Raw genomic sequence first — 15279 nt, 5'->3', positions numbered from 1 at the left:
TCCAGCCGCCACCGCGGGCTCGACCCCCGCGGCGCCGCCATTTTGTTCCTCTGCAACCACGTGCGCGTGGGCACCACTTTGCGCGCCTGAAACCTCCTCAACCACCTCCTCATTGTTCTCCTCCACCATTTCTTCCCTCCGGTCCTGGGTTACCCCTAACCCCTCTTCTATTTCCCCCACCTGCATCCGATCACCTTGACCAGCCGTGGCACGATTTTCAAATTTAAGATGTTATAAAACAAATTTCGGTCCACTCGTAATTTGAGCGCACGAAGCGCTTCAGGTCCGTTCTCGCTCCTGGCACCAATTGTTACGGACGCGGCTAGGATGTTAATTGGCCGAGCGGATGACCGCCGCACCCGAACAGTTACCCCGACTAACCCGATTCCTGAACGTTGGCCAAAATCGCGCCACAGATATTCAATATGGAAACCTCTAAAGCGACCGAATGTGAAGAGGAAGAAGAAGACGTACAGAGGAATAACAGGATTTATTATTTACACACACTAAAGCAAAAGGAGCAGTCAAGGTTATATACAGGGAAATGGAAAAAGCAGGTGACACAGTGAAATCGTTAGCTTACCTATTAACAGTCTTAATTAACCCAGGGACAAGACACACAGAACAAACTCACGTACACGAATGGGGAAATTGCAGGTTGGTTTTTGCTGGAGGGAGAAGGTCGAAACACAAGCTGGAAGGCTTGGCAGGGCGCACAGCAAGCCGGTCCTTGTCAGGCTGGGAGCGAGCAGGGCGACGTCGGCACACGTATCTCGTTGCACGCGGCAGGGGCTGGTTGTCGCTGCACGCCTCGGGCTCTTTTGGTCCTCCCCTTCTTTCCAAATCGTCTGACGCGTCTTTCTCTCCGATTTCCTGCCTGCGCGATCGTCGCACGTATTTTCTCTCTCCTTGCGCGTCTCTCTTGGGGGCCTCGTCGTGCGGGTTATATATGCCACGCCCTTGAACCTTCGCGAACCTACTTGATGTTTCTCTCCACACCCTCTCCAAGTCCAACCCCTTGTTCTTGGTTGGTTGAGTGGGGCTGACTCACTCCTCCCCTCTATGACGAGGTGGGGACACGCCTTTCTTCTTCGAGGTTACCTCGTGCGTAATGGAGTCAAATGCAGCAAAGTGGACGGCAGATGAAATGCAGCAAAGTGGCTAAACCTGGCACTTGGAAGATGCCATGGGGCGTCGGAGGGACCTGTCTTATTTAATTGATGCAACGTAATGAACTAGTGGGTCACAGAGCCTTATACTAACATGTATTAAGGACATAACTACGAGGGGAATTTAAGATTGGCTACGTGTATGCGATGGATTAACTACGGGCGACTTTTGATCTTTATACTATTGGAGGGTGATATTTACAAGATTTACAGCATACAAAAAGGGGAAAATTTACATCAGATTACCCACACAATTCCCATATCCCCAACAATATATATATATATATATATATATATATATATATACACAGTGTAGAGTGAGATGTGCATGGAAGAAGTTTCGGGAACTGAGCGGCGTGCTGATGAGGAGGGGAGTGTCGTTGAAGCTGAAGTGAAAGGTGTATGCTGCATGTGTGAGAAATGTGATGATTTATGGGAGCGAGACATGGGTAATGAACGTAGAGCAGCAACGAAGCCTGGAAAGGGTGGAAATGCGAATGGTTCGATGGATGTGCGGAGTATCGTTGAGAGAGAGGAAGACAAATGATGAATTGCGAAAGATGATGGGAATAGAGCCTGTGATTGATGCTGTGAAGAGGAACAGGTTGAGATGGTTTGGTCATGTGTTGAGGAAGGATGAAAGTGACTGGTTGAGAAGAGTGATGGAAATGAATGTAGAAGGAAGTAGAGGACGGGGAAGACCGAGAAAGACTTGGCTAAAGATGGTGGAAGAAGAAATGCGGGCAAGGGGGTTAACAAGGAGAGATGCAGAAAATAGGGCAAAATGGAGAAGATTGTCATGGGGACCGCAAGGCTGACCCCCGCTCTAGTCGGGAAAATGGCCTTTAAAATGCATGTTGTTGTTGTTGTTGTTGTTGTTGTTGTGGCCGCGTTATAACGCGATCGTTGAGGTCCATAAAATGTCATCGCGAAAAAAGCTGGGTCGCGCTAAATCGGGGTTCAACAAAATCAGCGATCAAACTGACCCAATGTTGACCTGACATAGTTGTTGACTAAAACATCCGAAAACAACAAATAAAAACATTCAAGAATATTTGCAATCATCATTTACAGTTTATATCTTAAAAAGGTGATCGGGTGTTCCTTGCTTGAACGTAGCATGTCGCTGGCTGTGAGCGAAATCTAGAATGCTTCCGAGTTGGAGGATTTTTATGTGGTCCACCTCCTGGGTCTTCAGCCAACGGTCTATTGGGTGCACCACATTGTTTTTCGCTTTGGTTTTGCTCATTTGACGATGGCCATGGCGTTATAAGTAGCAGTAGACATTAGTTTCTTCGTAAATATATTTCTGTTTGTGAAATTTCCTGTTCATTCATTCCCTCTAATTGTGTAACCCATGTTGGGCTGTTTTCTGATGATATTTGGCGTACGTAAATGTACATATCGATAAACGATGAATGATAAATTAACGTTTAGTGATATTCGCTGTGGAAAAGAATGCAATGAACTGTCATGGCTGGTGCCTTTGTGTGCAACGTGTTTTGTAAACTTCGCCAAAAATGGCAATAGCTAATGACGTTGTTTTCACGTAACTTCGTCATCGCAACACGATATCGAGAGAGTTTTGTGAAAACGATGCAGACATTCTGCGGACGCGTGAACCCCGCCAAGGGTTCAATGGACTGGGTGGTGGAAGGACAAGACTATGATTATCATCAGGAGATCGCGAGGTTCGTTCTGTTGTTCTCGGAACCTCCACTCCCCTGTATTATATCAACGATTTAGCGGCAGCAGCGCAACACGAGCTTATTACGAACACATTTTGATATAATTTATCTCCTTTTAATGGATGTTTTCTTACCTCTTTATATTTCGCAGGCATGGACATTGGCTTCAGTGCTCCTTTAGTGGTTTATAAAGTGTGTGTGTGTGTGTGTGTGTGTGTGTTTGTGTTTGTGTGTGTGTTTGTGTGTGTGTTTGTGTGTTTTTTCACGTCTATTAATTAATTACGTACTATTCAAATGTACCTTTTAAGTTTTAACCCTTTAGACTGCTGAGACACCTTAGACCTTGGAAGACCCTTTAACACTGGGGTTCTTAACCTGGGGTATCCATACCCCTTGGGGATATGGGGATCAAAATCTGGGGGTATGGGACTCGTAATAAATGAATGAATGAATGAATGAATGAATTGTAATAAATTCAATGAAATATCAACTTTATAATATACCTAATTATCCATATGTAAAACTAAGCTATTGAGATGTTTTGAAGTCACACTGGAACCTAATGGGACTGGTAATCAGGCGCGGATCCCCGAACTTGGCTCATTTTCTGGGTAATAAGTTACCAATTTTCATCCAACAAATAGGCAATTAAAGTAAAAACACCCCTCAGAATGCACCACAGAGCACCTAGAAATCAAAAAAATTATAGGGGGACATGCCCCCAGTCCCCCTGGCTATGCGCACCTTCGGTGCGCCTTGGTCAGTCAGCAGTCTGGCGAAGGGGGTATGGGGACATCGTGGGCAATCCGTTGGGGGTCTTGACAGGGAAAAAGGTGAAGAACCCCTGCTTTAACATTGAGACCAAAAAGTCCCCGAGGACCCAGATCACCCAAAAGTCCTTGATGACCCAAAAATCCCCGAGGACCCAGATGACCAAAAAGTCCCGATGAACCAAAAGTCCCCGAGTACCCCAAAAAACCCAGATGACCCTGATGACTCAAAAGACCCAAAAGTTCCCGAATATCCAAAAGCCCCCAAAAGACCCAGATGACCAAAACGTTCCGATGAACCAAAGGTGACCGAGTACCCAACAAACCCAGATGACCCAAAATTCCCCGAGGACCAAAAAGACCCAGATGACCCTGATGACTCAAAAGTCCCCAATTAAAATTTGGTCCAATGTACCAACGGACCCCCTAGTTTAATAAATATTTGAACTGACATTTAGTGTTCCTTTCATCTTTGTTTGTTTTTTTGGGGTTTTTTTGTATAAAAGATCGAGGCTCGTGTAAGAGCTAAAATGTATGTTTTGTTTTGTTTTAATGTTTTCTATGTTTTGGCATACTGCATCGACTGGAGTGGTCAATGGTCAATTAATTAATATTTAAATATAAAGATCCTAGTTTCCTTATGTCTATGCCCTATTACCTATGGCTACTGGGGTTGGGGATTTGGGAGAGGGAGGTGGAAGCAGAGGGACGGGGTGGGGGTGGGGGTGGGGAGGGGAGAGGGAAATGAAAAGAAAAAAAAGATTATGCCAGACACCCTCATTTGGGTATTGTACTGCCTCATGCCAGTATTGCCATCACATAACAATCCCTACATCACTGCCTCCAGACTATTGTCTCGGGCTAGGCCGAGCTAAAAGTATTAGAAGCTCCTATATTTCATTTCTGCACAAGTATAAGAAGCTACAATATAATTTCAGGGACTTCCTGCAGTTTCAGTTGTCTTTCCTACTTTTCCTTTTTATCAACTTAGAGTAACCAATCACAAATGGAGATCATTATAGAATGCTGTTATTAGAGATGTCCATGCAGGTGGTAAGAAGAAGATGATCATGTGCTGATATTATAACATTGTACTCGGCTGCTAATTTGTAGAGTCTCATTATGTGGCTACATTACAAGAGTAATCAAGTACTGTTGTAACCAGTGGAGTGTTTGTAGAAGCTTGAAGCAATAATTGATGAAGTGTAAATGAGGCAGTGATGTAGGGATTATGTGATGGCAATACTGTTAGCTACTCTCTAAACCAACATCATCCCTATCTTGTTTAGGACCTTTTTTAGACTGTAGTTTGTTATCCCTCCATTGCCTTTTTTATTTAGCATAAATTTTTTTATTCACTTGTGTATATATACACTTATTGACTGAAGACATTTCAGCTTTTCTTTTTTTTAAATATACTTTGTAAAATAAAAAAAATAAAAAATCCACTGACATTATGGGGTATTATGTGTAGGTCAGTGACAAAAAAATCTCAATTTAATCCATTTTAAATTCAGGCTGTAACAGAAGAAAATGTGAAAAAGTCAAGGGGTGTGAATATATCTAAATATCTATAAAGCTCAGTTGACTTTTTGCTCCACCAAATAACAGCGAAACGGAGTTGAGTAAAAGAGTGAAAATTCTACAGATGCTGTGATAAACAAGTGAATCCTCTTGGATTGCGCTGAGGTTCGGGCATGGAATTTCGAGCCTCGATCTTGGTTCGAGCCTCGATCTTGTATACAAAAATAATAATAATAATAATAAGAACCTTGGGCCGAATCTCGCGCTTCACCAGTGCGCGTGCGCGAATTTACGTCACGTCGGCAGCGAGAAGGGGTTCCCCAACACGAACCAATCAGGAACTGCCACGTCACACTTATATGATCTCAGAATTCCTGTGACAGGAATTCGCGTTACACTGGCTGGAAGTCATTCGCTAGAGGCGCTTCCTCAGCGCTAATAACTACCTCTGTCGGTTTGAATGTTTGAAAGAGAATAGACGTCTGGATCAATTTTTGAATTAAATTTAAATCCCGATTTATATAATTTATTTATATATATATATATATATATATATATATATATATATATATATATATATATATATATATAATTTTTTTTTTTTTTTTTTTTTTTGTATACAAGATCGAGGTTTATATATATATATAAACGCGAGTTGTCTGTGTGTGTGTGTGTCCACGTTTTATTCAGAGATGGCTGAACGTATCTTCATCAAACTTTCAGAGGTTCATCAGTGAGTGCCTGGGAGTGTTTTAGGCAAAAAAAATTGAAAAACAAAAAGTTCGTTTTTTTGGAGTTAAAAAAATCAAAGAAAAATCGCTCGATAGTGCCGAAGCCTTTTAAAATGAATGACAGTTCTATACAAGTACACATTCGCATAAATAAATACAAAACAATTACCAGACATTTGAATACAAACAAATCAAACCATTCCGGAAGTGTACGAATTTGGTAGTATGGCTTCTTCTTCTTCTTCCTGATCGGTATCACACTTAACTCAGAAATGTGAGCCACATTCACTCAGAAACGTGAGCCACATTCACTCAAACGTGAACCACATTCACTCAAACGTGAGCCACATTCACTCAGAAACGTGAGCCACATTCACTCAAACGTGAGCCACATTCACTCAAACGTGAGCCACATTCACTCAAACGTGAGCCACTCCCCTTCCTCTCCTGCCTCTCCCCTCCCCTTCCCCCCTCCCCTCCCCTCCACTTCCCCCCTCCCCTCCCCCCTCCCCCATCCTCCCCTCCCCCTCCCCCCTCCTCCCCTCCCCTTCCCCCCCTCCCCTCCCCTCCCCTCCTCTCCCCTCCCCTTTAATATAAATTCTCTGTAAAAGAGCTTCCACTTCTGACTGCTCCCCTTCCCCCCCCCCCCCCCGTTCTCCTCCCCTCCCCCGCCCGGCAACGCCGGGTACTTATGCTCGTATATATATAAACCCTGGGCACATTTTGAAGAACGATACCTGCAACAAATAACTAAGTTTAATTAGCACGATTTTCCATCTCAAAAAACCTCACTCAAAAGCCATTGGGAAGAAAACTGAAACAGACCATGACAATTGCACCTACCAGTTATAACTGGCATTCTTGAATGGTAGTTTAATTTTATAAGTACTGAATGATTGGGTGGGGTTGTAGGAGAATTTATTTTTGTTGACGATGGTGCTTGTCCTATTGGATCTAAATTATCCTGACATTGTTCTATTGCAGGTCTTCCTATGCTGACATGCTGCATGATGATGACAGAGTAAGTGTTTTGCATTATTTTAATCTGGCCATGTTCCAGAGCGTAAATGCTGTTTTTGTTTTCGGGTTTGTTCGAGAAAAAATAATTGAGCAACACGTCTGCTCATAATAGAGGTTACTTTAATTTATTATCTGCTCGGGTTGCACTTGCCCGTTGTTTTATTTTGAACTCAGATTTCATTGCTGAGGCTGGTGCTTGCCAAGTCCAAGAGACGTTCCCAATGCAGTTGGTGCGGATGTGTTCGACATATCCGTGCTCACTCGTGTGTCCATTTTGTGTTCATTACGTGAATGTAACGAAGTCCGGGACCTTTTTCCATAGGTACTGGCGTAACTTTCCATGGATAAATTGGGGAGGGGCGAAAAGGGATGGGGGGAGAGTGGAGGGACTTACATGCACCATGTAGCCAAAGCGTTCTTTCGTGATGAATGGTACAGTCCTTGATCAAGTGATTCATTGATTGATTCTTGATCAAGTGATTCCCGCCTCTGGAACAAACTCCTTCGCTCTCTTCAATCCCACTCATCCCTCCAGGTCTTTAAAACAGCTGTTCACCACCATCTCTTATCTTACCCCATCCAAAACCTTGATCTTTTCTACCCCTGTTAATTCACCCCAGATCCACTTTTCTGAAATACAGACCTCTTTCCTGGAAGTCCCAGCAGTGTCCATGTGGTTTTTTTTGTTGTTTTTTTTGTTTTTTTTAACCTCTCCCACCCCCACCCCCCTTCCCACGCATCCTCCCCCTAAGTCCTCTACCTCCCACAGATCTCCCGATGTCCCTGCTCTCAAATGTTGTACTTGTGTGCTTCCCCCTCTTGTCTCCCGCTCCCTTTATTTCGTCTTGTATGTCCGTTTCTTTTTTGTTTTTTTGTTTTTATTGTCATTAATATTAGCTCTTACACGAGCCTTGATCTTGTATAATATATGTATATATATATATATATATATATATATATATATATATATATATATATATATATATATATATAGATATATTTATATATATTTATATATATTTATATATATAAAGTTACAGGTTAAAATGTCATTTAAAGTCGGCCGATTGATAACTATAACATGTAAACAACAAATTTATTGCAAGCAAATGCAGTCGGTACGAGCATGATTACCGTCATGAATATAGAAGCCAAAGGTGTGGGGGTGGGCGAGGAGGTGACGACGAGTGCAAGCCAAACCTCTTTATACATGTTCATGCTGTACCTCTTATCATTGCAGAACAAAAAGTATTACTTGGGAATCCAGGCTGCAATAAAGAGGATGAAGGAAAAAGGGAAAAAGCCAATTGTGTTGGACATTGGTACGGGGACGGGCCTGCTGTCCATGATGGCGGTAGAGGCGGGTGCTGTGTTCTGCTATGCTATTGAGGTTGTTACTTTTTGATCCGATGTATTAAAATCTGTCTTCTTGACGATGGTGCTTGTCCTATTGGATCTCATTTTGAATATATTAATACAGTAGTTAAGTAGTAGTTACCTCTCACATTATTGGATTTAAAAAGACCAAAGAGGCAATGAAAGGAAATTGCACGACTTTCAAAATGATGTGTGAATGCTCGACAAGGTCTTTTGTGCATGCGCTGTGTGTGCATTTACACCGACTCAGTTTTGCTCGCTGGGCACTTTTAACCTGCCATTGCTAGCCCTGGTGTTGGGCTAGCGGCTAGGGTGCCGGCTTAGGATCCTAGGATCCTGGGTTCGAATCCCGGTCGATCGCTGAATTAACGCCAGGGGGGTTGACTCAGCCTGTCATCCTTCCGAGGTCAGCTAATTGAGTACCAGCTCACTGGTAATTCCCTGTTTGTCGTTAAAGGCGGCAAAAAGGGTTGGCGTCAGGAAGGGCATCCAGCCGTAAAACATTGCTTCAAAAAGGGGATCGAAAAACAACAACAACCACGGTTCCCGAAAAAGGCCAACCCCCGCTTTGCGGGGAAAAATGGCCTCTAAAGGTGGTTATATATTTTATATTGCTAGCACAAAATCTGTTATTCAAATCGTCTTTTAAACATAATTTTCAGCATTTGGAAGAAATAGTGTCAATTTCAAAATGGTTAACCATAATTGTTCCGTTCCTGAATGAAAATCCGACACAGAAATACGAGAAATATCCGTGGATGAGAGGAATCGGCTTCTTGCCATTTCCTGTTAATACAATTGGCTAGCAGCAGCCATTGTTATAACACACACACACATACACACACACACACACACACACACACACACACACACACACACACACACACACACACACACACACACACAAAAGTCATGAGAAACATGAACCAAAAGTAATCAATGAAAACAAAGAAGTAATGCTCATGTATGACTTAACGATCCCATCAAGGGTGAACATAGAAAACAAAGCATTGCGACCGGATATATTACTGAGGTACAAAAAAGAAAAGAAGGCATTGCTAATTGAGGTGTCAGTACCCAGCAATTTGGGCCTAAACAACACAGAAATCAAGAAAATGACCAAATACCAAACCTCAACAATTAAGTAAGAAATCCTGAAAGCTGAAGAGTGCCAAAATTGTACCACTGACTGCTGGAGCAACAGGAATGATAAAAATGAAGCTTACAGAGATCTTTAAAACCATCCCTGGGAATATAACGACAATCACTGTAGTTGGAAGCTGTCCGAGGCGCGGTGACGATCCTCAAAAGAGCCCTCGTAACAAAACTTTGAGACCAAGAAAATTTCAAAAACTGGTCTATGAATCATGATCCCTTACTGAAACAGGTGGATACTTCGAGACCTGGGAGGACTCTGATCCACCTTCTGAAACCCACATATGGAGTTAACAACTAACGACACAAACGCTTCTCCTTTCACCAATAGATGCAAAAATCGATTAGAATTTATCTTGTAGCCCCAGAACCCAACAAAAAATATATATGAACAGCAATCTCAACCCATACACTTCGCACTCCCACCCACACCTCCCTTCTCCCAAACATGTCATCATTTTAAACTTTCCCTATGCATTGACAAGCCAAAATATGAACCTCCCATTGGTGTTAAGAAGCACAAAAGATTGGCTAGAACGCACCCATCTACAAACCATCGGGCCTTCCATAGCCCCACATGATCCCGGGAGTTTTTGCAGTACAGGCTGCAAGATATTAACTTTTTTGATGAGTTTATCAGAACATTCCCCAACCTTTTCATGATGCTGAGGCACACCTCTCTCTCTTTGGTATGTTTTCAATTATTTTCAACTTCTTTAAAAGCTTGTTGAGCCGTTTCATGCTACAATCCTTATATGGCAAATATGATACACATTCATGCTGCCCCCAATGGACTTTGTTATTATTGGGGTTTCTGTGCATTTTGAAAATTCGTGATTATGTCATTTCATAATTTGAGGCAGATTATGTAATTTTGAAAGTCGCCTATGAAGACATGTTTAGTTTCCTTCACTGGTTTAATCTTCATGCTTTACGATGGTTTAGCTAGGGGAGGATGAAATAGTAGGTCCATGTTTAGAGAAATCAACTTTAACACCTGGAGAGAGTTTCATCTTCTCATTTAGGTTTTTTATTTTGCAGGTGTTTAAACCGATGGCTGAAGCTGCAATGAAGATAGTGGGTAAAAATGGTATGATGGATAAAATAAAGGTGATCAACAAACATTCTACTGCAGTTAAAGTGGGTCCAGGTGAGCTGTACATTGTGCTTTAGTGTGTATGTGTTCTTAATACAAGTTTTATTTTTTATACGGTATATTTTTTTGTTCTTGTTTAAAGAGCATGCAGCTTAACTCACATTTTATTATGAAATTGTTTTGAGGAGCTTGAATGAGGCCAAATATTCAAATTACTTTGAGCCTTAATGGATCTTTCCAGATTCAAAACAAGTATCTGAAGAAATACATTTCATCGCAATTGGTGAGAATTCTCCTTTTGACAGATGAAGCTTCATTGCAAAGTGAATGCTGGGATTTTAGAATATAATACGAGCAAACTGTGCAAGATTAACCTCTCACGATGAACAAACATGTCAATTATGATTCTGTCTTGAAAAATGTCCATGTTTTGGAACGTTGGCTCTGGTCCTTGTGTGAATTTTATGAAAAAGGATTCTACTGAAAATTCCGGTCAATACAGAGTTTCGGATAATATTTTAGTGCTTATTACCTTCTATGTTGTCGATTGTGCCACACCGATAACACGCTGCATATGACAGAGATCAGAGATTATGTCAACCTATTTTTTCTCATGCTTGAGCTGAGAAAAGATTTTAAAGAAACAGAGCCCAGGCTCGTGTTTTCCCCAGGATTTCCTGCAAAAATGATTTGGGATTCCTGCCTTTACCCGGTCTTTTCAATTTGAGCTTGGAAAATTTGGGCTTGAACAATCTCTTGTGGAAAGTGTGGATGCGCTTGCTGTCGTGCAGTGTGCTATGTGCACATCCTTAACTGTTACTAAGGAAAGACTCATCAACTTGTATTTTATGGCCTTCAAAGGCATCCCACAAGCAAGTTGACTGAATAAGAAATGTGTGCCATGCTGAAAGCCAGCTTCATACAAAGTTACATGATAATTGGATGAAAAATGGTGCCAGCATTCCAAAAAATCTATTTTCTGCAGGCATGATTTGCAGAGTTTCACATAGCAGGAATAAACAGCCTCGGCCGAATTATTTATTATTCTTATAACTTTAGAGTTCTTGTTAAAACGAATGGAATAAATTGGAATAAATGGAGGAGTTATAAATCGATGGATATGCCGTAAGCAGAAAGATGTTGTACATAATGAAATTTGATAATTAAAGGGCGAATCAATGAGGAGATAGGAAACCCGAAAGACGGACACTGTCCTGTATAAATTTGTAATGATGTGTGAATGTGTAAATTTTTATTGAAATTGGAATATTTTTCTTAAAGTAATTTAAAATGTTATTCAATCTTATCTCTAACAGTGTCACAAATTATTTGAGTGACCTTTAGGTGATGTATTGAGTTTAGTGTCGTGTTAATTAATGATTGTGTGCCTATGATTTGATGATGGAACAATTATTTTTATTATTTTATTATTATTTGTATATATGACCTTAATGTTTGTTATGGGGAGATGGTCATTATAAATGTTGAGTGGAGTAAAAAGTTGACAAGTTATAATGTTGTAGTTAAGACATTAAGCTGTGTGGAATGATCGAGACTTCAGGAAATTTCTGCGTATTTTCGAGTATAGACCATCTAGTAATTGCGAGTAGTTTGTCGGGAGAGGCATTTCCATGAATGTTCTTGCTTAATGTATATATATATGAAAAAGCAGAGTGGGAGAAAGAATGGGGAGTAGAAGATTCCAGTCATCAGTTGCTTTGTTTTGTTGTTGTATAGCCCCGGCCAGTTCTCTCGAACAAGCCTGCGGCACGGATACAGCTGATCGATCTCACAGGAGCGACCCAGAGATGCCCCACATCCGGGATGGTGTACCCCCCAGCCTTCATGAAGTCAGGGCCATGACAGTTGGAGAGGGAAAAGAGAGGGCTAACAGGATGGCTGAGAGGCATGCACACTCACCTCTGAGCTGTCTAGTCTAGGTTTGAATCCCAACCTAGCTATAAACTGTCAGTTTGGTGTGTCACAGGCAGGGTGATCCATCAATGTGTGTGCCTTCCCTCGGATGGACGTTTGAACTGGGAGTCACATCTGCCAGCATTTGTTGGTGGACGTTAAAGATCCCATGGTGTCCTTCGCAAAGAGTAGGCAAGCTATCGCCGGCACCATGGCCAAATTCCTGCCCTGACTCGTCGAATGTCCGGCCTGGCCAGCCTGTTCGTGAAGACTCGGGCAAAAATATTCGCCCCGGCCGATCCCACTAGGTGGGATAATAGTGGCCGTTATTTAGGAAAAGAGACGAGAAGGAAGGGCCGGTCCATGGGGACCGATCGGCACTTTGACCATGACCGCGCTGCCCTGACGAATCCGGGGAGCAGAGAAGAATAGGGAAGATTTGGCCCCTTGTACAACCACCGTGAAGAGGTGTCGCTGATAGTTGCTGCTTTGCTGTATACCGCTGGTGTGTTCATGTATTGCTTGTGGTTTAACCTCTATATAAACACAAGTCTGGACTCGGCCTACCTGAAGGTTAGACAATGATTAAAGAAAGTTTTGTGACAGACATCTTGTACTTTTGAAAGGATGACAGGTAGGTGTATGTGATTTATTAACCCTTACACTCTCCCATAATGTTTCCCAAAAATGCTTTAAAACAAAAACTTTTTTTTTGTGATATTTTTGCATTATTTCTTTCAGGTGCAGACATGGAAGAGAAAGCTAATGTTCTAATTACAGAACTTTTTGATTCGGAGCTGATTGGTGAGGGTGCTTTGCCAAGCTATGAACACGCTCATAAGTTTCTCATGGAGGTGAGAGATGAGAATTTTTAAAATAACGATTTAAAGAAAAAGATTAACAGAAGCTTTTCCTCCGATAAATGACACATGATCAACCTCTCCATCAATGCTCACTTTTCCCAAACTCACAATGCTCACTTTCCAAACTTTTTGATAATTTTTGACAAAAACAACAAGATTCATTTGCATTCTAATTTATTATTACCGTACATCTTTTGTTGTGAACGAAACTCGAAAACCTTTTTGAGTGTTCGTCCCATGGCCTGCAACAAGTTCATGATCTGCCGCACAGTCTGCACCTGACAGAGTATTGGTGGATTGCACAGCACGTCTCCATCCTCTGTAGATTATAATGTAGTCACACAAAAGAGGAAACACATGCATACACACACTTCTTTCTTTAGTCCCATACCAATTTCAAAAGTTTTGCTTTCCATTTGTCTCTGTCTGTCCATCCCACCTGTGGTTCCAGGCTTTTTGCCCCCACACCGTCGAACACGAGCCTGCTGTTGGGGGGGGGGGGGGGGTTGACTCAGTCTGTCATCTTTCTGAGGTCGGCAAATTGAGTACTAGCTTGCTGGGGTGAATGATCCCGGTGTATATCCCGATTTAGAATAGGTACACTGTATCCCTGTGCATCGTAAGAGGCGACTAAGGGTCGGCGTCAGGAAGGGCATCCGGCCGTAAAAACATTGCCTCAAAAAGGGAACCATGAGATCATAGAAAACAAGTACAAAAAGTTTTAATTAAAACAAAAGCCGCGTCGATGTTACACAATGCCTAGATGCAGCTGTGCCTATAACGTCGATGTTATAGGCACAGGACATTCCTATTGATTCGATTACTTGATGTTATTTTTGTGCAAAGTGAAAATATATCTCGGCAATTTCCCGTGCGTGGCGACGAATTTTTAATATATCTCGGCATTTTCCCGTCTGTTATTTCAGGCGGTGTATGACTGACCATGCCACGATTAAAAATATATATATCTCGGCAATTTCCCATATGTGGCTACACGTGAACGAAGCTATCTCCTCTGTCCACATTATTGTGACGACGTATAAATTAAATATTTCATCGTGACGATTATCATCAAATGGACGAATTTTTAATATATCTCGGCATTTTCCCGTCTGTTATTTCGGGCGGTGTATGACTGACCATGCCGCGATTTAAACAAAATATATATATCTCGGCATTTTCCCGTGTGTTATTTCAGGCGGTGTATGACTGACCATGCCGCGATTTTAAAAAACAACAATATATCTCGGCATTTTCCCGTATGTTATTTCGGGCGGTGTATGACTGACCATGCCGCGATTTAAAAAAAAAAAATCTCAATGGACTTGAAGTTACAGGCCTTTGAGAATTCATTTCGTTCTATAAAGGGCAACTTTCATCGGATTTTCTTCACGTTTTTTTTCAACCGAGTCTAAACCTATGTTAGCGACTGTGAAAAATGAAATGATATATCGAATTTGATTTGAAAGAAAACTGTGTGAGAGAGCAAGACACCACGGGCCTACAAAACAGGCCTCAAAGCTATGCGAGTTAATAAAATGGTGGATATTTGTTTATATGAAGCCTCTCCCACAATGGGTGGAGCTATGGTTCCCAGAATGGGTGGAGCTTTGAGGTTTTGTCTTCTCTGCAAGAACAAGAACAAGAAGAAGAAGAACAAGAACAAGAACAACAGCAGAGGGCACTCTATGAGCAGCGTCTGCGACGCGGCTAAAAATGTCCGGTCAAGGCTAAACCCTACTCTAGCGGGGAAAAATGGCCTTAAAACAATCATTCATATTCATTCATTCTATATAAGTTTCAGAATAAGTTTGAGTTTCGGGATGTTTCACAAATTTTTCACGGTTTTTTTTTTTTTTTTTTTAAATACAGGATCGAAGCTCGTGAAAGAGCTAACATTTATCACACAAAAAATCAAACAGACATACAAAACATATAATAAGGGTAGCGGTAGACAAGATGGGGAGAGAAG

General features: G+C 41.7%; 1 protein-coding gene across 2 annotated transcripts in view; it reads left to right on the top strand.

The window, feature by feature from the left end:
• The first annotated feature begins 2466 nt into the window (after positions 1-2466).
• The window catches only part of PRMT7 (protein arginine methyltransferase 7), a 28567-nt gene continuing 15754 nt past the window's right edge, over positions 2467-15279 (top strand). The window contains exons 1-5 of one of the 2 annotated variants that reach the window (XM_068125308.2): positions 2467-2860; positions 6867-6903; positions 8143-8292; positions 10476-10584; positions 13186-13298. In XM_068125308.2, the coding sequence (XP_067981409.1) occupies positions 2703-2860; positions 6867-6903; positions 8143-8292; positions 10476-10584; positions 13186-13298 (567 nt within the window). In that variant the 5' untranslated portion in view covers positions 2467-2702. Of the gene's footprint in view, positions 2861-6864; positions 6904-8142; positions 8293-10475; positions 10585-13185; positions 13299-15279 lie in introns of those variants that run through there. The other variant, XM_068125309.2, reaches the window with a different exon arrangement.

This window comes from Myxine glutinosa, chromosome 8, assembly GCF_964187855.1.
Source record: "Myxine glutinosa chromosome 8, kmMyxGlut1.1, whole genome shotgun sequence".
NCBI lineage: Eukaryota > Metazoa > Chordata > Myxini > Myxiniformes > Myxinidae > Myxine > Myxine glutinosa.
Note: the sequence above shows the minus strand (reverse complement) of the source record. Positions and strands in the feature narration are given on the sequence as shown.